Consider the following 20,923-nt stretch of genomic DNA (forward strand, 5'->3'; position numbering starts at 1 on the left):
TGAGAGTCCTCAGCATTGACTCTGGACCCCATGACGTCCTGTGGTATCAGGTCAAAGAGAGGCAAGGGAACCTGCTGATTACCATCTACGCCTTCCCTCAGCTGATGAATCAATGCTCCTCCATGTTGAACACCACTTGAAAGAAGCATTAAGAGTGGAAAGAGCACTGAATGCACTCTGGGGGAGTACATGACCAGAGTGGCTCTGTAGAACTACTACTGACTGAGCTGGCCGAGCCCTGAAGGACATAATTGCCAGATTGGGCCCGCGGCAGGTGGCGAAAGAACCAACAAGAGGGAAAAACCTACTGGACCTTGTCCTCACCAATTTACCTGTTGCAGATGGATCTATCCATAACAGTATTGGTAGGATTGACTACCGCACAGTCCTTGTGGACAGCAAGTCCCATCTTCACACTGAGGACACACTCTATCATGTGTGGCATTACCATCATGCTAAATGGAATAGATTCATAATAGATTGGGCAGCTCAAAACTGGGCATTATTGAGGTGCTGTAGGTCATCAGCAGCAGCATTGTATTCAACCACCATCTGTAACCTCATGGCCCAGTATATCCTTCACTTTACCATTACCATCAAGTCAGGACCAACCCTGGTTCAAGGAGTGTAGGAGAGCATGCCAGGAGCAGCATCAGGCATACCTAAAAATTAGATAATAACCCAGTGAACCATCAACACAGGACTATAGGCATGCTAGACAGTGGAAACAGCATGCTATAGACAGATAAGCGATCCCACCAACAGATCAGATCAAAGTTCTGCAGTCCAGCCACAACCATTCCTGAATGTTGGTGGACAATTAAACAACTAACCAGAGGAAGAAGCACCACAAACATCTTCATCTTCAATGATAACGATGCCCAGCATGTCAGTGCAAAAAAAACCAAGACTGAAACATTTACAATCATCTTCAGTCAGAAGTGCCGAAAGAATGATGCATCTCAACTTCCTCCTGAGGTCCCCAGCATCACCAATGCTAGTCTTCAGTCAATTTGATTTACTCCACATATCATCAAGAAATGGCAGAAGGCACTGGATACAGCAAAATTGTTGGGGCCTGAGAAGATCTCAGCTGCAGTACTAAAGACTTGTGCTCCAGAACGAACAGCGCCCCTAGCCAAGCTGTTCCGTACAGCTAAGACACTGGCATCTACCTGACAATGTGGGAAATTGCCTATGTACATCCATTGTGATGGAGGCTGTGGTTTGCGAGACCAGTGCGAGCTGTTGTCTGAACAGATGACTTATTGAATGTTCTGTTAAGTGCACAGACTCTGGTTTCAAAGCTTGTTTATTTGAGAGACAGTCCCTAAATAAAAGTGAAACAAAAAACTTCATGGTTCTGGAGAGACAGAACTGGTTGGAACCAGATAAAACAGACTCAGCCATTTAAGCTCAGATCAAAAGATTGCAGTGCACAGGCAAGCTGAAGAGAGTGGAAGCTGAATTCAGGAGCTGGCTATAGGTCAGCTATAGATGAGTGGCTACAGTGGTTTCGGTTACTTAAGCTAATACTGGTTGATCCACACCAAGACTGTTGTGAGCAGAGCTGAGGAAGTTCTGGAGTAGTGCACACATTTGATTAAGGCCGTACCCGTGGAATATGGGATTGAAGGGGAACTGTTGTCAGCTGAGAATCGATGGATGCATCTTGAAAGAAAGAAGCTGGAGATTTACCCGAGGATGTTCAGAGCTTTCAAGAACTTTGTGGCTATAATTTGTGCCATATATGCTGAGTGGTCTGCCCAGTAAATCCGTGACACCGATCTTTGTTGTGTTTCTTTTTATTGCAGTTGGTCAGTAAATTCGGTTCTTCTGGTTTGTTAACCTCTATGGGGCTCATAACAAAATTGGAGGCTTGTCCAAATTAAGCTGTGAAACAGGTTCACTGGAATTTTCCAGAATTTAAACAAACAGGATTTCACATTTACTTTTGCTGTATTCAGTGGGAAATCAACATGAGTACCTTTGATGCTCAGGCCTTTGTGGAAAATTAGGATTTGTCTCTGCTAGTGCCTTGGAACGGTTGACAAAAGATAATTTTAAATAAAGAGGTCAGCTTAAAATCAGGAGCTGGGAAGATTGAAGAGTTGGCTCGTCACCTGAAGCTTCAGAAAGAAAAGGATGTTTCTGTTAGTGCTCAAGTAGAGCTAGTCAAAATTCAATTTGCAATAGAAATGAAGAAAATGGAAAGGGAAAGAGAAGAAAAAGAAAAAAGAGAAATGAAAAAAAATTGAATTAGAATTAGAAAAAGATATATAAATGAAAAAAATGAATTCAAAAGAGTAAGCGAAAGGGAGAATTTAGAATTGGAAAGGGAAAAGCTCAGAGTCCGTGAATATGCATTGGATGACCCAGAACAAACTCTTCGTAGTTTTGATTTGGCAAAGAATATTTGCTTGGTGCCTAAATTTAGTGAGGAGAGAGTAGTAATGTACTTTGTGTCATTTGAAAACATTGCCACAGATCTGAATTGGCCTAAATCATCTTGGACAATGTTCCTGCAGATTGTTTTTGTAGGGAAAGCTTTGCAAGTGTACTCATCTCTTTCAGAAAAGCACTCAAGACTATGACAAAATAAATAATGCTGTTCTCAATGTCTATGAGTGGATATCAGATGCCTACAGACAGATATTCAGAAATTTAAAAATGGAACAGCAGCAAACATGTGTGGAATTTGGTATCAATCGATGAAGGTTGCACAAAACTTGGAGCCTGAGGGAAGTGATTCTGATGGAAGAATTCAAAAATAGCGTCCCGTTTTGGGAATAAGGTCCCATCTGGAAGAACATGAAGTTCATAAAATAAAGGAAGTTGAGGTAGTGGCAGACGATTATGAATTGATTCACAAGAACAGTATTCACAGGCCCCAATTTGGAAACTTTGACGAATTGCAAAGATAGGAAGTTTGATAATGAAAAGACATCTGGTTCGATTGAGAAAGATGGCAAAGGTAAAGACACAGACACTCCTCAGGTTAGTAAAAGAGAAAGTCCGGAGGACAAGTTTGTTTTGAGGAAACCGACATGCTATTTTCATCATAAAAAAGAGCAGGTGAAGGCGGAGTGTTGGAAGTGGAAAAACAAGCCCATCGCATGTGTACAGTCAAATGGTGTCCCCCCAGGAAATACTATCTGAGTAATGTTCACAACAAACAGGTAGCTTCTCCAATCTTCACTGATTGGGTGAATCGGGTCACAGAGGACAAGAGAAGTTTTCTGTTTGAGGGTAAAGTATCACCACTTTTGTCTGGTGAGGCAGACAATTCAAATTGCTATCCTTAAAGAGATACAGGGGCGGCAGAGTCACTGATGTTGGCAGGTGAAATGAATTCCACCCCCACCTCCTCCTGCCGGCAGTTCGCTGAATGCGAAGGTGTTGGATCTGGCGGAAATTATTTAGCTGTTTCCTTATATAGGGTTGATTTAAAATGTGACTTAGTCACTGGTCCTGTTACTGTTAGTGTCGTTCCTAGTTTGCCTATTGAAGGTGTGGAGTTTTTTTTGCTAGGAAATGACTTGGCTGGGAATAAGGTATCGGCATCTCCAGTGGTTTTGGGGAAGCCAGCTGAGGCTGTGGAAACTGAGGTTTTGCTAGAAGAATTTTCCGGACTCTGTGGATTCAGCTTTTGTGAAAGATAATGCAGATGTTTGGTTGGCTGAAACCTTTTTCAAGGATTTGGATGGGGATGTTAGTGGTAAAGGCTCCTAGGCTAACAATGGTGAACTGTTTACCAGATCTTCCTTGATTGAGGCACAACAGGCAGACACTGATTTGAGGAGCTCGTCTCAAGCGGTATGTTCTGAGGCAGAGGCTGAAAAAGTCTGAGTGTTATTAGGTCAAGAATGACATTTTGATGTGGAAGTGCAGACCTCCCCAGGGGCCCACTGACTAGGATTGGGCTGTAGTCCATCAAATGTTTGTCCATCCTTGACGGTAGACAGGCAATGGCTTGTAGTTAAAAAGTATTACATGGTCTACAACAAATATGCATTCCTCGAAGACACAAAAGCCCAATAGGAAAGATGAATCAACCGTGGCTAACAAATGAAGTTAAAGATTGCATTAAAGGAAGTGGCTAATAAGGTTGCCATAAAAAGTGGTAAGCTTGAGGATTGGGAGAAATTTAGAATCCAGCAAGGATATGCCATGAAACTGATAAAGAAAGAGAAAAGAGAATATGAATGCAAGCTAGCAAGAAACACAAAGGCAGACAGTAAAAGTTTCTTTAGGTATGTAAAAAGAAAAAGATTAGCAAGGACAAATGTGGGTCCATTACAGGTGGAGACAGGAGAATTTATAATGGAGAATAGGCAAGTAGCAGAGGAACTAAACTTTGCGTCTGTCTTCATGGAAGAAGCTACAGAAAATCTCCCAGAAATACTAGGGAACCAAGGGACTTGCGAAAATGAGGAACTGAAAGAAATTATTAATAAAGAGGTAATACTTGAAAAATTAACTGGATTGAAGGTTGATAAATCCCCGAGACCAGATGAGCTACATCCCAGAGTGTTGAAGGAGATGGCTATGGAGATAGTAGATGCATTGATGGTTATCTTTCAAAATTCTATAGATTCTGGAAAGGTTCCTGCAGACTGGAAACGAGCAAATGTAACCCCACCAATTAAGAAAGGAGGGAGAGAGAAAACAGGGAACTACAGACCTGTTAGTTTGACATCAGGAATAGGGAAAATATTACAATATATTACAAAGGATGTGATAACTAGACACTTAGAAAATAATGATATGATTGGGCAGAGTCAACATGAAAGGGAAATCATGTTTGACAAATCTGTTGGACTTTTCTGAGGATGTTACTTGTAGCATTGATAAAGGAGAACCAGTGGATGTGATGTATTTGGATTTTCAGGAGGCTTTTGATGAGGTACCACACAGGAGGTTGGTAAACAAAATGAGAGCACATGGGATTGGGTATAACATATTGGTATGGATTGAGAATTGGTTAACAGACAGAAAACAGAGAGTAGGAATAAATGGATCATTTTCAGGATGGCAGGTTACTACCAGTGGGGTTATCACAAGAATCAGTGCTGGGCCATGGCTGTTCACAATCTATATAAATAATTTGGATATGGGGACGAAATGTAATATTTTCAAATTTGCTGATAACACAAAACTAGGTGGGAATGTAAGTTGCGAGGAGGATGCAAAGAGGCTTCAAGGGGACTTGAACAGTCTAAGTGAATGGGCAAGAACATGGCAGATGGAATATACTGCAAGTGTGAAGTGATCCACTTTGGTAGAAAAAACAGAAAAGCAGAGTATATCTTAAATGGTGAAAGGTTGGGAAGTGTCCAAAGGGACCTGGTTGTCCTTGTTCATGAGTCACTAAACGCTAGTATGCAGGTGCAGCGAGCAATTAGGAAGACAAATGGTATGTTGGCTTTCATCTCAAGGGGATTTGAGTACAGGAGTAAAGAAGTCTTGCTGCAATTGCATAAATCACTGGTGAGACCACACCTGGAGTATTGTGTACAGTTTTGGTCTCCTCATTTAAGAAAGGATATACTTGCCATGGAGGGAGTGCAACAGAGGTTCACCAGACTAATCCCTGGGATGGCAGGATTGTATTATGAGGACAGATTGAGGAAACTGGGTCTGTATCCTCCAGAGTTTCGAAGAATAAGAGGTGATCTCACTGAAACTTACAAAATTCTTACAGGGCATGACAGGATGGATGGAGGTAGGATGTTTCCCCTGGATGGCACGTCTAGAACCAGGGGACACAACATCAGAATAAGCAGTAGCCATATAGGACTGAGATGAGGAGGAATTTCTTCACTCAGAGGGTGCTGACTCTTTGGAATTCTCTACCCCAGAGCACTGTGGAAGATCACTGAGCATGTTCAAGACAGAAATCGATGGATATCTGGATACTAATGACATCAAGGGATATGGGGATAGCACAGGAATGTGGCGTTGAGGTAGATGATCAGCCATGATCTAACTGAATGGTGGAGCAGGCTGGATGGGCTGAATGGCCTTCTCCTGTTCCTATGTTCCCACCGCAGTGAAATTTTGAGAATTGCCCATGATATTCCTGTTGCAGGTCATTTGGGTATTCGGAAGACTCAGGCTAGTGTAATGGCACATTTTTACCAGCCGCAACTGCATAAGGACGTGGTTGACTTTCGTAAGACAGTCACATAAGACAGATAGTTGGGAAGCTACAGCCTTTGATTATGTCAGCCCCATTCATACCGATTCTTATGTTTGATGAACCATTTAGTAGAGTTCTTGTGGATTGTATTGGACCCTTATCTATGACTAACTTGGGTCACAAGTATCTCCTGACCATCATGGATTTTTCCACTCGATTTCCAGAGGGAGTATCACTGAAGGTCACAGCAAAAGTTGTGATTGGGGAATTGGTCCAGTTTTTCACGAGGTATGGGTTGTCAAAAGAAATTTAGTTTGACCAGTGGTCAAATTTCATGTCAGGTATATTTCAGGAGGTCATGTGTAATCTAGGAGTGAAGCAGCTATGGTTGTCTGCTCATCACCCACAGTCCCAAGCTGTTTTGGAGAGGAGCACCAAACCCTTACGAGTATGATTAGGCCTATTGTCTTGAGTATCCCCAGAACTAGGACAAAGGGATGTCATTTTTGTTATCCGTAACTAGGGACATGCCAAATGAGTCTACTGGTTTCAGTCCTTTTGACGTGTTCTATGAGCATGAGGTTAGGAGCCCCCTTAAACTCATTGAGATATTTTTGGCACAGGAGGAGGAAACTACCCTCCTAGATTATGTGTCAAAGTTCCTAGAAAGGCTCTTAAAAGCTTGTGCACCTGGCAGAGAACATCAAGGCTTCTCAGCAGATGATGAAAGCACAAGAAAATAGAACAGCTAAAGCATGTAGCTTTCAACCCAGGGATAAGGTGCCTTTGTCTCGCGAACCTTTGAAAGCTAGGTGTAGTGGCCCCTACTGTAACAAAAGGAAACTCTGTGATGTGATGTGGTTAATACCCTAGACAGACGAAAGAGTCAAAGGATGTGTAATGTGAATATGCTGAATAGGTACTATGCCTGTGAGCATAACTGAATCCAATCAAAGTAGTTGGAGTTCTCCTGTCGTTCTAGTACAAAAACCAGATGGTTCGTAAAGATTCTGCACTGATTACCGAAAGGTTAATGCGATTACTAAAACAGACTCCTATCCAATCCCAAGGCTCGAGAATTGTATTGATAGGGTGGGGAATTCAGCCTTTGTTAGCAAGGTTGATTTGCTTAAGGGATATTGGCAAGTCCCCTTGACCGACCGAGCCAAAGAAATTTCTGCTTTTGTGACACTAGATCGTTTGTTCCAATGTAAAGTCATGCCATTTCGTAGGAAACATTGACTGGCTATATTTCAAAGATTAACCAATCATCAAGTGTTTGCCGGTTTGAGTAACTGTGTTGTGTACATCAATGACCTTTTGGTGTACAGTGACACAGAGTAATTATGTCAGACATTTGAAAGCTCTATTTCATCAGCTAGCCAAAGCTAACCTCGTCATTAATCTGACAAAGAGAAAATTTGCCAAGGCCATGATCACTTATTTAGGACATACCATGTGTCAAGATCAAGATCAAGTGTTACTGCGAGAGGCCAAGATTCAGGTGATAATAGACTTTCCTGTACCCAAGACAAAGAAAGAAGTGTTACGAGTTCTGGGTATGTATGGGTTCTACAGGAAATTTGTCCCTAAATTCAGCACAGTAGTACTGCATTGACAAATTTGTTGAAGAAAACGGAAATTTGAATGGTCAGTCATGTCAAACAGCATTTGAGAAGTCAAAGGTCATTTTGATAAAGCAGCCCATTCTTGCAGCCCCAGATTTTAGTAATCCCTTCAAGGTGGCTATTGACATCAGTGATGTAGGGGTAGGAGCGGTGTTGCTCCAAGATGATGATGCTGGTATGGAACCACCCAATAGCTACTTCTCTAGGAAGCTTAATTACAAAGAAAGAATTCGACCATCAAGAGGCTCTACAACAGTTTGAGGTATATGTTACCAATAGTCAGAGGGAAATGCTAGTTTTTACATACCACAACCCAATTGTGTTTCTAGCAAAGTTCTAGCCCACATTGGCCGCAGTGTGTACCATCTGCAAGATGCACTGCAACAATTTGCCAAGACTTCTTTGACAGCAGCTTCAAAACCCATGACCTCTACCGCCTAGAAGGACAAGGGCAGCAGATGCATGAGAACACCACCACCTACAAGTTGCTCTCCAACTCACACACCACCCAGACTTAGAACTATATCACCACTCCTTTACAGTCACTGAGTCAAAATCCTGGAACTTCCTCCCAAATAGCACTGTGGGTGTACCTACACCACATAGTCTGCAGCAGTTCAAGAATGCGGCTCACCATCACCTTCTTAAGGGCAATAAATATTACCAGCGAAGCCCACATCCCATGAAAGAATTTTAAAAAGTAGGGTTGGAAAGCAGCTTGGCAAACAGTAAAGAAAGAATTGAGATATCTGGGTTTGTTTGGATTGGGACGGGTTAGAAGTGGTGTACCCAAGGGTCCCAGTGCTTGGTCCACCTTTATTCTGAAGATCTAAAGATGAATTGGACTTTGGTATAGAAAATACAATTTTAGAAAACATTAATTCCTGGGATTTTGGCAATGTAGGCAGGGCTGCACTGATTGCCTATTCCCAGTTGCCAAAAGGTGGTGCTATAGGCCTCTTTGAACTGCTGCATTCCCACAGAGACGATACTACCCAATGATGTTAGGTGAAGGATTCCTGAATTTTGACCAAGGCACAACAAAGGAATGGTAATATCTGTCCAAGTCAGAGATGGTGTGTGACTTGGAAGGGCATGGGAGATGACAGTGCCCCCATAACACTGTTGCTTTAGGCTTTCTTGGTGGTAGGGGTGTCAGGGAAGGGAGATGCTGTCAAAGTAACCTTGGTGAGTTGCAGCAGTCATTCAATCACATTGTGTCTATTGAGTCCAGTGGCAGGGGTATGGATCAAACAAACTAACCCATATGCTGTCAAGCTTGTTGAGTATAGTGTGGCTGCACCCATCCAAGTGAGTGGTGAGCATTCCATCACATTCCTGACAAGAACCTAGTAGATGGTTGAGAGTCTGAACAGTCGGGAGAGCCACTCATTGCAGAGGAACTAGGCTCTGCCCTGCTCTTGTAGCCATGGTGCTGATGTGGCTGATCCAGTTCAGCTTGTGGTCAACAGTGACCCTCAAGATGTTGACAGTGGAACAATCAGCGATAAAGGTGCAGTTGAACGTCTGGGGGAGATGGTTGGGCTTTTGTTAACCTGCTGAGTATTTCCAGCACTTTTTGTTTTTATATTTATACTATTTGCGTGTCACCTTATGAGTTAACATAAGACTGTCGAACTGTTAAGGCCCCCAGTCCTGATGGACTTCATCCCAGAGTCCTAAAAAAGTGGCTAGAGATGGTTGTTGAGTTGGTTTTAATTTTCTAAAATTCCCTAGATTCAGGGAAGGTTCCATTAGATTGGAAAATAGCGAATGTAACATCTTTATGTAAAAAGGGAGGGAGACAAAAAGCAGGAAACTACAGGCCAGTTGGCTTAACATCTGTCTTAGGGAAAATGTTAGAAGCTATTATGAAAGATGTTATAGCAGGGCACTTCGAAAAATTCAAGGTAATCATGCAGAGTCAACATGGTTTTGAGAAAGGGGAATCATGATTAACCAGTTTATTGGAGTTCTTTGAAGAATTAACATGTGCTGTGGATAATTGGGAACCAGTGGATGTACTGTACTTAGATTTCCAGAAGGCATTTGATAAGGTGCCACATCAAAGGTTAGTATGGAAAATAAAAGCTCATGGTATAGTGGGGTAACGTATTGACATGGATAGAAAATTGGCTAATTAACAGGAAACAAAGAGTAGCATAAATGGGTCCGTTCCTGGTTGGCAAGATGTAACAAGTGGTGTGCTGCAGGGATCAGTGCTGGGGCCTCAACATTTTACAATTTACATAAATGTGGATGAAGGGACCAAAGGCATGGTTGCTAAATTTGCTGATGACACAAAGATAGGTAGGAAAGTAACTTGTGAAGAGGACATAAGGAGGCTACAAAGAGATATAGATAGGTTAAGTGAGTGGGCAAAGATCTGGCAAATGGCGTATAATGTGGGAAAATGTGAAATTGTCCATTTTGGCAGGAAGAATAAAAAAAGCAGCATATTATCTAAATGGTGAGAGATTGCAGAGCTCTGAGATGCAGAGGGATCTGGGTGTCCTAGTGCACGAATCACAAAAGGTTAGTATGCAGATTCAGCAAGTAATTAGGAAAGCTATTAGAATGTTGTTTATTGTGAGGGGAATTGAATACAAACGTAGAGAGGTTATACTTCAGTTATACAGGGCATTGGAGTACTGTGTACAGTATTGGTCTACTTATTTAAGGAAGGATGTAAATGTGTTGGAAGCAGTTCAGAGAAGGTTTACTAGACTAATACCTGGAATGGGCGGGCTGTCTTATGAGAAAATGTTGGACAAGCTAGGTTTGTATTCACTGGAGTTTAGAAGAGTAAGAGGTGACTTGATTGAAACATACAAGATCCTGAGGGATATGACAGGGTGGATGTGGAAAGGATGCTTCCCCTTGTGGGAGAATCTAGAACTAGGGGTCACTATTTAAAAATAAGGGGTTGCCCATTGAAGACAGAGATGAGGAAAAAATTTTCCACTGAGGGTCGTGTGTCTTTGGAACTCTCTTCCTCAAAAGGCAGTGGAAGCATTAAATATTTTTAAGACAGAGGTCAAGAGATTCTTGCTAAGCAAGGAGATGAAAAGTTATCGGGGATAGGCAGGAACGTGGAATTGAGGTTACAATCAGATTAGCCATGATCTTATTGAATGGCGGAGCTGGCTCGAGGGGCCAAGTGGCCTACTCCTGCTCCTAATTCGTATGTTAGTAGTCAATGTAATGAAACTTATTAGAAAAACCACTCGTGTAGTATCATAAGCAAAATTATTGTCACCGGGCTAACAACCCTTTGCTGCAACGGTAACTACTAAGATATCCGCTAAAAAAAAATTCTATTGTTTGAGGTGGTCATTATCCAGAACTTGTGATGCAAATGTTACCTGCCACTTGACTGCCCAAGCCTGGATTTATACAGGTTGTTGCTCGAGGCTGGCACGCATAAGTGTTGCTGCAGCTGAAGCCATCCAGGCAAGAGATCAGAGGAATGACTGGAACCTATCATTGTGGATTATGATGGAATACTCTCCACTTGCCTGGATGAGTGCAACTCCAAAAGCACTCAAGACGTTCAGTACCATCCAGGACAAAGCAGCCCGCTTGATTGGCACCCCATCCATCACCTGAAACATTCACTCCCTCCACCAGCAGTGTACAGTGACAGCAGTGTATACCATCTACAAGATGCACTGCAGCAACTCGCCAAGCCTGCTTCAACAGCACCTTCCAAATCTGCGACCTCTACCACCTAGAAGGACAAGGACAGCAAAAGCACGATAACACCACCACCTCCAAGTTCCCCTCCAAACCACAAACCATTCTGACTTAGAACTATATTGCCATTCCTTTTGAATGGCGGAGCAGGCTCGAGGGGCTGAATTGCCTATTCCTGCTCCCAGTTCTTATGTTATGTATGTTCTTGTGTTCCTTTTCTGTCACTGGATCAAAAACCATGAATTCCCTCCCTAACATCACAGTATCTACACCACATGGACTGCAGCTGTTCAAGAAGGCAGCTTACCACCACCTTCTCAAGGAGAGCTAGGGATGGGCAACAGTTGCTCGCCTGGTCAGCGACGCCCACATCCTGTGAAAGAATTTTTTTAAATTATCAACCAACACCCCCACCCCAACCTTACAAGGGAAGGAAGGTCATTGATGAAGCAGCAGAACACGTCTGGGCTGAGGATGCCTCCTTGAGGACCTTGTAATGATGGCCTGGGACTCTAATAATTGGCCTCTGACACCCACAACTATCTTCCTTTGTGTCAGGTATGACTCCAACGATTGGAGAGTTTTCCCATTTATCAGTTTTGTTAGGTCTTCTTGGTACTATACCCAATTAAATGCTGCATTGATATGGAGGACAGCTTCCCTCATCTTTGCTGTGGAGGTAGATTCAGGGAGTGTCTATCAATGTTATTTATATGGAGGTTGAGAAGACATTCAACTAGGTTCCATATACGAGACTGTTCACAAAAAATGAGCGCACATGGAATTGGAAGCAATCTACTGGCTTGAATAGGGAACTGGTTCGATGGAGATAAATAGCAGTAGGGATAGCAGGTATTTACTCAAATTTTTTATTCATTCATGGGCATGTGGGTGTCGCAGGCTAGGCCAGCATTTATTGCCCATCCTTAACTGCCCTTGCGAAGGTGGTGGTGAGCTGTCTTCTTAAACCGCTGCAGTCCATGTGGAGTAGGTACACCCACAGTGCTGTTAGGAAGGAAGTTCCAGGATTTTGACTCAGCGACAGTGAAGGAACGGCGATATAGTTCCAAGTCAGGATGGTGTGCGGCTTGGAGAGGAACTTGCAGGTGGTGGTGTTCCCATGCATCTGCTACCCTTGTCCTTCTAGGTGGTAGAGATTGCGGGTTTGGAAGGTGCTATCTAAGGAGCCTTAGTGAGTTGCTGCAGTGCATCTTATAGATGGTACACACTGCTGCCACAGTGTGTCAGTGGTGGAGGGAATGAATGTTTGCCGATGGGGTGCCTATCAAGTGGGCTGCTTTGTCCTGGATGGTGTCGAGCTTCTTGAGTGTTCTTGGAGCTGCACCCATCCAGGCAAGTGGAGAGTATTCCTTTACACTCCTGACTTGTGCCTTGTAGATGGTGGACAGGCTTTTGGGAGTGAGGAGATGAGTTACTCGCCGCAGGATTCCTAGCCCCTGACCTGCTCTTGTAGCCAAGGTATTTATATGGCTTCTCCAGTTCCGTTTCTGGTCAATGGTAACCTCCAGGATGTTGATAGTGGGGGATTCAGCGATGGTAATTCCATTGAATGTCAAGGGGAGATGGTTAAATTCTCTCCTGTTGGAGATGGTCATTGCCTGGCACTCGTGTGGCATGAATGTTACTTGCCACTTACCAGCCCAAGCCTGTATATTGTCCAGGTCTTGCTGCATTACTACATGGACTGCTTCAGTATCTGAGGAGTCACGAATGGTGCTGAACATTGTGTACTCATAAGCAAAGATCCCTTCTACTGACCTCATGATTGAAAGGAGGTCATTGATGAAGCAGCTGAAGATGGTTGGGCCTAGGACTCTACCCTGAGGAACTCCTGCAGTGATGTCCTGGAGCTGAGATGATTGACCTCCAACAACCACAATCATATTCCTTTGTGCTAAGTAGGACTCCAACCAGTGGAGAGTTTTCCCCGATTCCCATTGACTTCAGCTTTGCTAGGGCTCCTTGATGCCATACTCCGTCAAATGCTGCCTTGATGTCAAGGGCAGTCACTCCCACCTCACCTCTGGACTTCAGCTCTTTTATCCATGTTTGAACCAAAGCTGTAATGAGCTCCGGAGCTGAGTGGCCCTGGCAGAACCCAAACTGAGCGTCACTGAGCAGGTTATTGCTGTGCAGGTACAGCTTGATAGCATTGTCGATGACACCTTCCATCAGTTTAGTGATGATTGAGAGTAGATCTTTGGGGCGGTAATTGGCCGGGTTGGACTTGTCCTGCTTTTTGTGCACAAGACATACCTGGGATATTTTCCACATTGCTGGATAGATGCCAGTGTTGTAGCTATACTGGAACAACTTGGCTAGGGGCGCGACAAGTTCTGGAGCACAGGTCTTCAGTACTATTGCAGGAATATTGTCAGGGTCCATAGCCTTTGCAGTATCCATTGCCTTCAGTCGTTTCTTGATATCACGCGGAGTGAATCGAATTGGCTGAAGTCTGGCATCTGTGATGCTGGGGACTTCGGGAAGAGGCCGAGATGGATCATCAACTCGGCACTTCTGGCTGAAGATTGTTGCAAATGCTTCAGCCTTATCTTTTGCACTGATGTGCTGGGCTCCCTCATCATTGAGGATGGGGATATTTGTGGAGCCACCTCCTCCAGTTTAATTGTCCACCACCCATTCACGGCTGGATGTGGCATGACTGCAGAGCTTAGATCTGATCCATTGGTTATGGGATCGCTTAGCTCTGTCTATTGCATGCTGCTTACGCAGTTTGGCACGCAGGTAGTCCTGGGTTGTAACTTCACCAGGTTGACACCTCATTTTGAGGTATGCCTGGTGCTGCTCCTGGCATGCCCTCCTGCACTCTTCATTGAACGAGGGTTGATCTCCTGGCTTGATGGTAATGGTACAGTGGGGGATATGCTGGGCCATGTGGTTACAGATTGTGGTTGCGTACAAATCTGCTGCTGCTGATGTCCCACAGCGCCTCATGGATGTCCAGTTTTGCATTGCTAGATCGATTTGAAATCTATCCCATTTAGCACGGCGGTAGTGCCATACAACACGATGGAGGGTACCCTCAATGTGAAGGCAGGACTTCGTCTCCAGAAGTGTGGTGGTCACTCCTACCAATACGGTCATGGACAGATGCAACTGCGGCAGGCAGATTGGTGAGGACGAGGTCAAGTATGTTTTTCCCTCTTGTTGGTTCCCTCCGGCCTGCCGCAGACCCAGTCTAGCAGCTATGTCCTTTAGGACTTGGCCAGCTCGGTCAGTAGTGGTGATGGACATTGAAGTCCCCCCACCCAGAGTATATTCTGCTCCCTTGCCACCCTCAGTGCTTCCTCCAAGTGGTGTTCAACATGGAGGAGTACTGATTCGTCAGCTGAGGGAGGGCGATAGGTGGTAATCAGCAGGAGGTTTCCTTGCCCATATTCGACCTTATGCCATGAAACTTCATGGGGTCCACAGTCAATGTTGAGGACACAAAGGGCAACTCCCTCCTGACTGTATACCACTGTGCCGCCACCTCTGGTGTGTCTGTCCTGCCGGTGGGAAAGGACATACCTGAGGATGGTGATGGTGGGGTCTGGGACATTGTCCGTTAGGTACGTTTCCGTGACTATGACAGGCTGTTGCTTGGCAAGTCTGTGGGACAGTTCTCCCAACTTTGGCACAGATGTGAGTCAGGAGGACTTTGCCGTTGTTGTTTCCGGTGCCTAGGTCGATGCCGGGGTATGACTTTGTAGCGGTTAAATACAACTGAGTGCCTTGCTAGGCCACTTCAGAGGGCATTTAAGAGTCAACCACATTGCTGTGGGTCTGGAGTCACATGTCGGCCAGACCAGTCAAGGCAGCAGATTTCCTTCCCTAAAGGACATTAGTGAACCAGATGGGTTTTTACAACAATCGACAATGGTTTCATGGCCATAGGCTAGCTTTTAATTCTAGATTTTTTATTAATTGAATTCAAATTCCACCTTCTGCTGTGGTGGGTTTTGAACCCATGTTCCCAGAGCAATATCCTAGGTCCCTGGGTTACTAGTCCAGTGACAATACCACAATGCCACCGCCTCTCCTTGGGTGGGATGCAGCTAGTGGTGCCCAAGGAAATGTTCTGGGGCCACAGCTTTTTATTATATTCAAAAATGACTTGATGAAGTCCTGTCTATGAAGTTTATCTATGTTTGCTGATGATACTAAATTAGGTGGCACAGTAAATAGTGTAGATGTGAGCAGGATGTTGCAAAGGGTCATTGATAGATTACGTGAGCGGACAAATCTGTGGCAGATGGCGTTTGATGTGGGAGATTGAGAGATTATCCACTTTGGACCCATGATAGATAGATTAGCTTATTTTTCTAAATTGCGAGAAGGTAGAAACTGTGGATGAGCACAGAAAGTTGGGATCCAAGTATAGGAATCACTTAAAGCTAGTGGACAGGTACCAAAAAAAGGCTAATGCAATGTTGGCCTTTATCTCGAGGGTTGAAATACTAAGTACTCCCATCTGAAGTACTGCATGCATTTCTGGGCAAGGCAGCTCAGGAAAGATATACTGGCCTTGGAGGGGGTCCAGTGCAGATTCAGTAGAATACCAGGGCTAAAAGGGTTAAATTACAACAGATTGCACAGGCTTGTGCTCCCTTTAATATAGAAGATTAAAGGATGATTTAATTGAAGTGTTTAAGATGATTTTTGATAATGTAGCTAGAAAGAAACTATTTTCTCTGGTGGGAGAGTCCAGAATAACTGGGCAGAACCCTAAAATTAGAGCTCGGCTGTTCAAGGGTGATGCCAGAATGCACTTCATCACACAAAAGGTAGCGGACATCTGGAATCTCTCTTCACCTAAAAAGTTGTAGAGGCGAGATTAATTGAAAATTTCAAAACGGAGATTGATAGATTTTTGTCAGGAAATGGGTAGATAGAATTAAGATAGATTAGCCATGATAAAATTGAATGGCGGAAGAGTCTCGAGGGGCTGAATAGCCTACTCATTCTCCCATAATCACACAATCTTTTGAGATGAGAGTGCTACCACTGAGCCATGGCACTATTGATGACTCCTTCTATCACATTACCGATGATTGGGAGGAAGCTGAAAGCACTGGAATTGGGCAGGTTAGATATATTGGGCAGGTTCGAGTTCCGAAGAAGGGTCACTGACCCGAAACGTTAACTCTGCTTCTCTTTCCACAGATGCTGCCAGACCTGCTGAGTGAATTCAGCATTTCTTGTTTTTGTTTCAGATTTCCAGCATCCGCAGTATTTTGCTTTTATTTTAGTGTTTAATTCACTGCCACTTCTCTTCCAGGAATGCCTACCTTGAAGAAGTTCTGCTCTTCTCTCCGACGGGATTTTCGTTTGTCTCTTTTACCTTGTTCACCTTCATTGCTTTCTATTTCCCTCCTGGTGTTTGATAAGGTATCTACCAAAACTCGTTTTCACAGCCACATCTCCTTCCTCAGTGACTCGGCTCCGACTGATTCCACGTGGATTCCAACTGCAGTTTCACCCATCATGCTTTGAAACCACCCAGGATCACAGGTATCTCCGAGAAATACAACGTTCCTCGGACTGCTACTCTCGCCTCATCCTGAGATCCACACTCAGTGCTATGCGCCGCCATATGCACACACTGGACCTCTCTCTCCAGCAGCACCGTCTCACCTTATCTCAAATCTGTTCTACTCCGCAGTTTCATTTCATCTTACGTCTCATCCGACGCATTAACAAAAAACTTTTTTTCTTCCTTTCAGGTGTTAAGGAACGCAAGCTCCAGCAGCTGATGGGGACTAATGCCCTTCCAGATCCTCCTTCCGCTTCACTTCCCTCTGACCCCACCCCTTCTGATCTGACCCCTTGCCGTGTATTCACTATACCCTCTGACCTCCCCCTCTCTGATGCTGAGCGTTCTGTACTCAGCAAAGGACTCAGTTTTATCCCCTTACGCCCCCACCTCAATGAATTTCGCGCTCGGCATGACGTTGAGCTCTTCTTCCGTCGCCTCCGCCTCCGGGCTCACTTCTTCGACCAGGAGTCCTTCCCCCGACCAGCAGACCCATTCACCCGCCTCCAGCATTCTCCCTCTACCTGGACCCCTCACCCTGGCCTCTTACCCGCTCTTGATCTCTTCATTGAAAACTGTCGGCGAGACATTGGTCGTCTCAATTTCTCTGCCCCCCTCACTCACTCTAACCTGTCCCCCTCTGAACTTGAGGCACTCCGTTCTCTCAGGTCTAACCCCGACATGGTCATCAAACCTGCAGACAAGGGTGGTGCTGTTGTTGTATGGCGTACCGACCTCTACCTTGCAGAAGCTCAACGCCAACTCACAGACACCTCTTCCTACCTCCCTCTGGACCATGACCCCATCACCGAACATCAAGCCACCGTCCAAAGGACTGTCACTGACCTCATCTCCTCTGGAGATCTTCCCTCTACAGCTTCCAACCTCAGTCCCGCAACCCCGGACAGCCCGCTTCTACCTCCTTCCCAAAATCCACAAACGGGACTGTCCCGGCAGACCCATTGTGTCAGCCTGCTCTTGCCCCACTGAACTTATTTCTTCCTATCTAGACTCTATCTTTTCTCCCCTGGTCCAGTCTCTTCCCACCTACATCCGCGACTCTTCTGACGCCCTACGTCATTTTGACAATTTCCAGTTTCCTGGTCCCAACCGCCTCCTCTTCACTATGGACGTCCAATCGCTCTACACCTCCATCCCCCACCAGGATGGTTTGAGGGCTCTCCGCTTCTTCCTGGAACAGAGGCCCAACCAGTCCCCATCCACCAACACCCTCCTCCGCCTGGCTGAACTTGTTCTCACATTGAACAACTTCTCCTTCAACTCCATGCATTTCCTTCAAGTAAAAGGTGTCGCTATGGGTACCCGCATGGGCCCTAGTTATGCCTGTCTTTTTGTGGGATATGTCTAGCATTCTTTGTTCCAGTCCTACTCAGGCCCCCTCCCCCAACTCTTTCTCCGGTACATTGATGACTGTATCGGTGCCGTTTCCTGCTCCCGCCCCGAACTAGAAAACTTTATCAGAGTTCCGAAGAAGGGTCACTGACCCGAAACGTTAACTCTGCTTCTCTTTCCACAGATGCTGCCAGACCTGCTGAGTGAATCCAGCATTTCTTGTTTTTGTTTCAGGTTAGATATATCCTGGGAAATCTCCACATTGTTGTATAGATGCACTGGAAAGCCTGGCAAGGAAAACAGCTCACTTGGTTCACAGGTCTGCAGCATTAAAGCCAGGATAGCGTCAGGACCTATAGCCTCTGCTGTGTCCAGTACAACCAACAGCTTCTTAATAGAAAGTTGAGTATGCCAAATTGGCTGGACACTGGCATCTATGATGGTAGGGATCTCAGGAGGATATGGAGAAGGATTGTCTATGTGGGACTTTTGACACAAAAGAGAGAAAGAGAGAAAAAGAGAAAACAAGGAAAAGATACTTGCATTTCTATGGCACGTTTCAGATCCTCTTCAGCCTTCAAGTGCTTCACAGCCAATTAAGTACTTTCGATGTCGAATTACTGGTGTAATGCGGGTAAATATGGCTGCCAATTTGCATACAGCAATGATATATATGACAAGATAATTTACTGCCATTGGTTCAGTTAGCCAAGACACCAGAAAAACTCCCATGCTCGTCTTTAAATACTGCTTTCGAAAATTTTATAGCATATAAGCAGGGGCTCAGTTTAACACTGGATCTGGAAGATAGCTCCTCTGACAATGAAGCACTCCCTCAGCAGTGCACTGAAGTGTCAACCTACATCATGTGTTCCAAGGCCCTGGTGTGGGACATGAGCCTATTGTTAAATGTATATTAATTGTATGCAGGTGGTGGGCATTAGCTAGAGTTTCACTTCTGTTCCTATAAATAAGAACAGGCTGAAACTTTAGTTGTTGGGCTAGGAGGTGCATGTTTACAATGCATATCTCTGAAAATAAATGCTTATGAAGGTGTGTCAAGATTGGCTCCTTCATCATCTGCCTTTCTGGAATATAACACACATGACTTTCTGACTCAGAGGCGAGTTTGACCTCTCAGCTAAGGCTGATAACTATTTAAAGCAGGGGAAGGTACAGAGTTGGTAGCGAGCACAAAGCAGCAGGATTGATTTTGGATTGTTTTAGCAAAGGGCAGGTACAGACAAAATGGGCAAAATGACTGCCGTGCGTTGTGAAATTCTATAGTTCTATCACAATCAGATGCAAGTTAGTTATACTCAGCAGGGCCTCATGTAAACATACATTTCTGTATTCATAATAGAAGGTTTATTCAAATATACTAACCTGCCAGCATTCTTCACAAATCCAATATCCGCAAGAATCTGTTGGCAGAGGTCACAGCAAAAACATTCTGGGTGCCAGCTATTGTTCATAGCTTTAATCACTCGGCCAATGATAAACTCACCTGCAATGAGAGATGGAACTTTTTTTTAAAAAAAAGTACTCTGACAACATTCTTCTCTCACTTTTACCTTGATTTTTGGTTGCAATTACATAGACTTTATTATTGGTGTGGGTGACTGAACTGGCTGAGTCTTCATGGGCATAAAATCAATCAGGTGTTTTAAAAATCTAGAATACTGGTATGATCCTGTTTGCTAAACAGCCAATATTGTTAAAGGGGGGTACAACATTTCCTGTGGCAGACACTTTGTGGTACATGCATCAAACTTTGTTACAGTTCTGATAAAAGCTCTTCCACATGAAATGTTAACTTTGTTTCTCTCTGCACAGATGCTGCCAGATCAGCTTAGATTTTCCAGCATTTATTGTTTTTGTTTCAGATTTTCAGCATCTGCAGTATTTTGCTTTGGTGTAAACCTTCATTACAATCATTGATTAGTTTCAAAGGATTTGAAGATTGCAGATTTGGTTGCCTAATTGCAACACAAGTATTTCCTGCCCTCTATAAATCACCACCTCGGAAAGTAGAGTTATGAAGAAAATCTCATCATAAAAATTACAGGACTCAAAGCAACGATGCCAAGAATTCCAATCATTCAGCTGAACATGAGAAAGAACAGATTATAATTGACCGGGTGCAACTTTTGACAATCCACAACAGCTGGTGTGGTAACAGGGAAATTTATCATGACCAGTAGGTTGCGTTCCCATGGTTATGACTGAGACAAAATACCACGGCTGGAGGGCAGTGTAGCAGCAAATTAGCATTTAGGGATCTGAATTTGAGGCAGAACTCGATCATTCTGAGCCATCAGAAATCCTGTTACTTTTGTACACCCACAAATGGGTATAATATAGTGTAAATGCAGCAGAGATCATATGGGGGAGGGGCAAGAGGAGAATGACGAAGGCAGAAACACTCAAGAGGACTATTTGACATTAATTGTAGTAGACTTTACACAAATGAGTTGATCACCATGGGCTTTGCACATGGTGGAGTCCAGAGCAAATGTAGTATCCAGAGTTAGAGGGCATAAGGAT

At 44.2% G+C, this 20,923-nt stretch overlaps 1 protein-coding gene across 6 annotated transcripts in view; it reads right to left on the bottom strand.

Moving 5' to 3' along the window:
• LOC137371345 (LIM and senescent cell antigen-like-containing domain protein 1) overlaps positions 1-20,923 on the bottom strand; it is a 195,035-nt gene that overhangs the window by 36,656 nt on the left and 137,456 nt on the right. For all 6 annotated transcript variants that reach the window (XM_068033796.1, XM_068033799.1, XM_068033798.1 and 3 more), the window contains exon 4: positions 19,763-19,883. In XM_068033796.1, the coding sequence (XP_067889897.1) occupies positions 19,763-19,883 (121 nt within the window). The remainder of the gene's footprint in view (positions 1-19,762; positions 19,884-20,923) is intronic.

The sequence above is a fragment of the Heterodontus francisci genome, chromosome 6 (assembly GCF_036365525.1).
Source record: "Heterodontus francisci isolate sHetFra1 chromosome 6, sHetFra1.hap1, whole genome shotgun sequence".
In the NCBI taxonomy this organism is placed as follows: Eukaryota; Metazoa; Chordata; class Chondrichthyes; order Heterodontiformes; family Heterodontidae; genus Heterodontus; species Heterodontus francisci.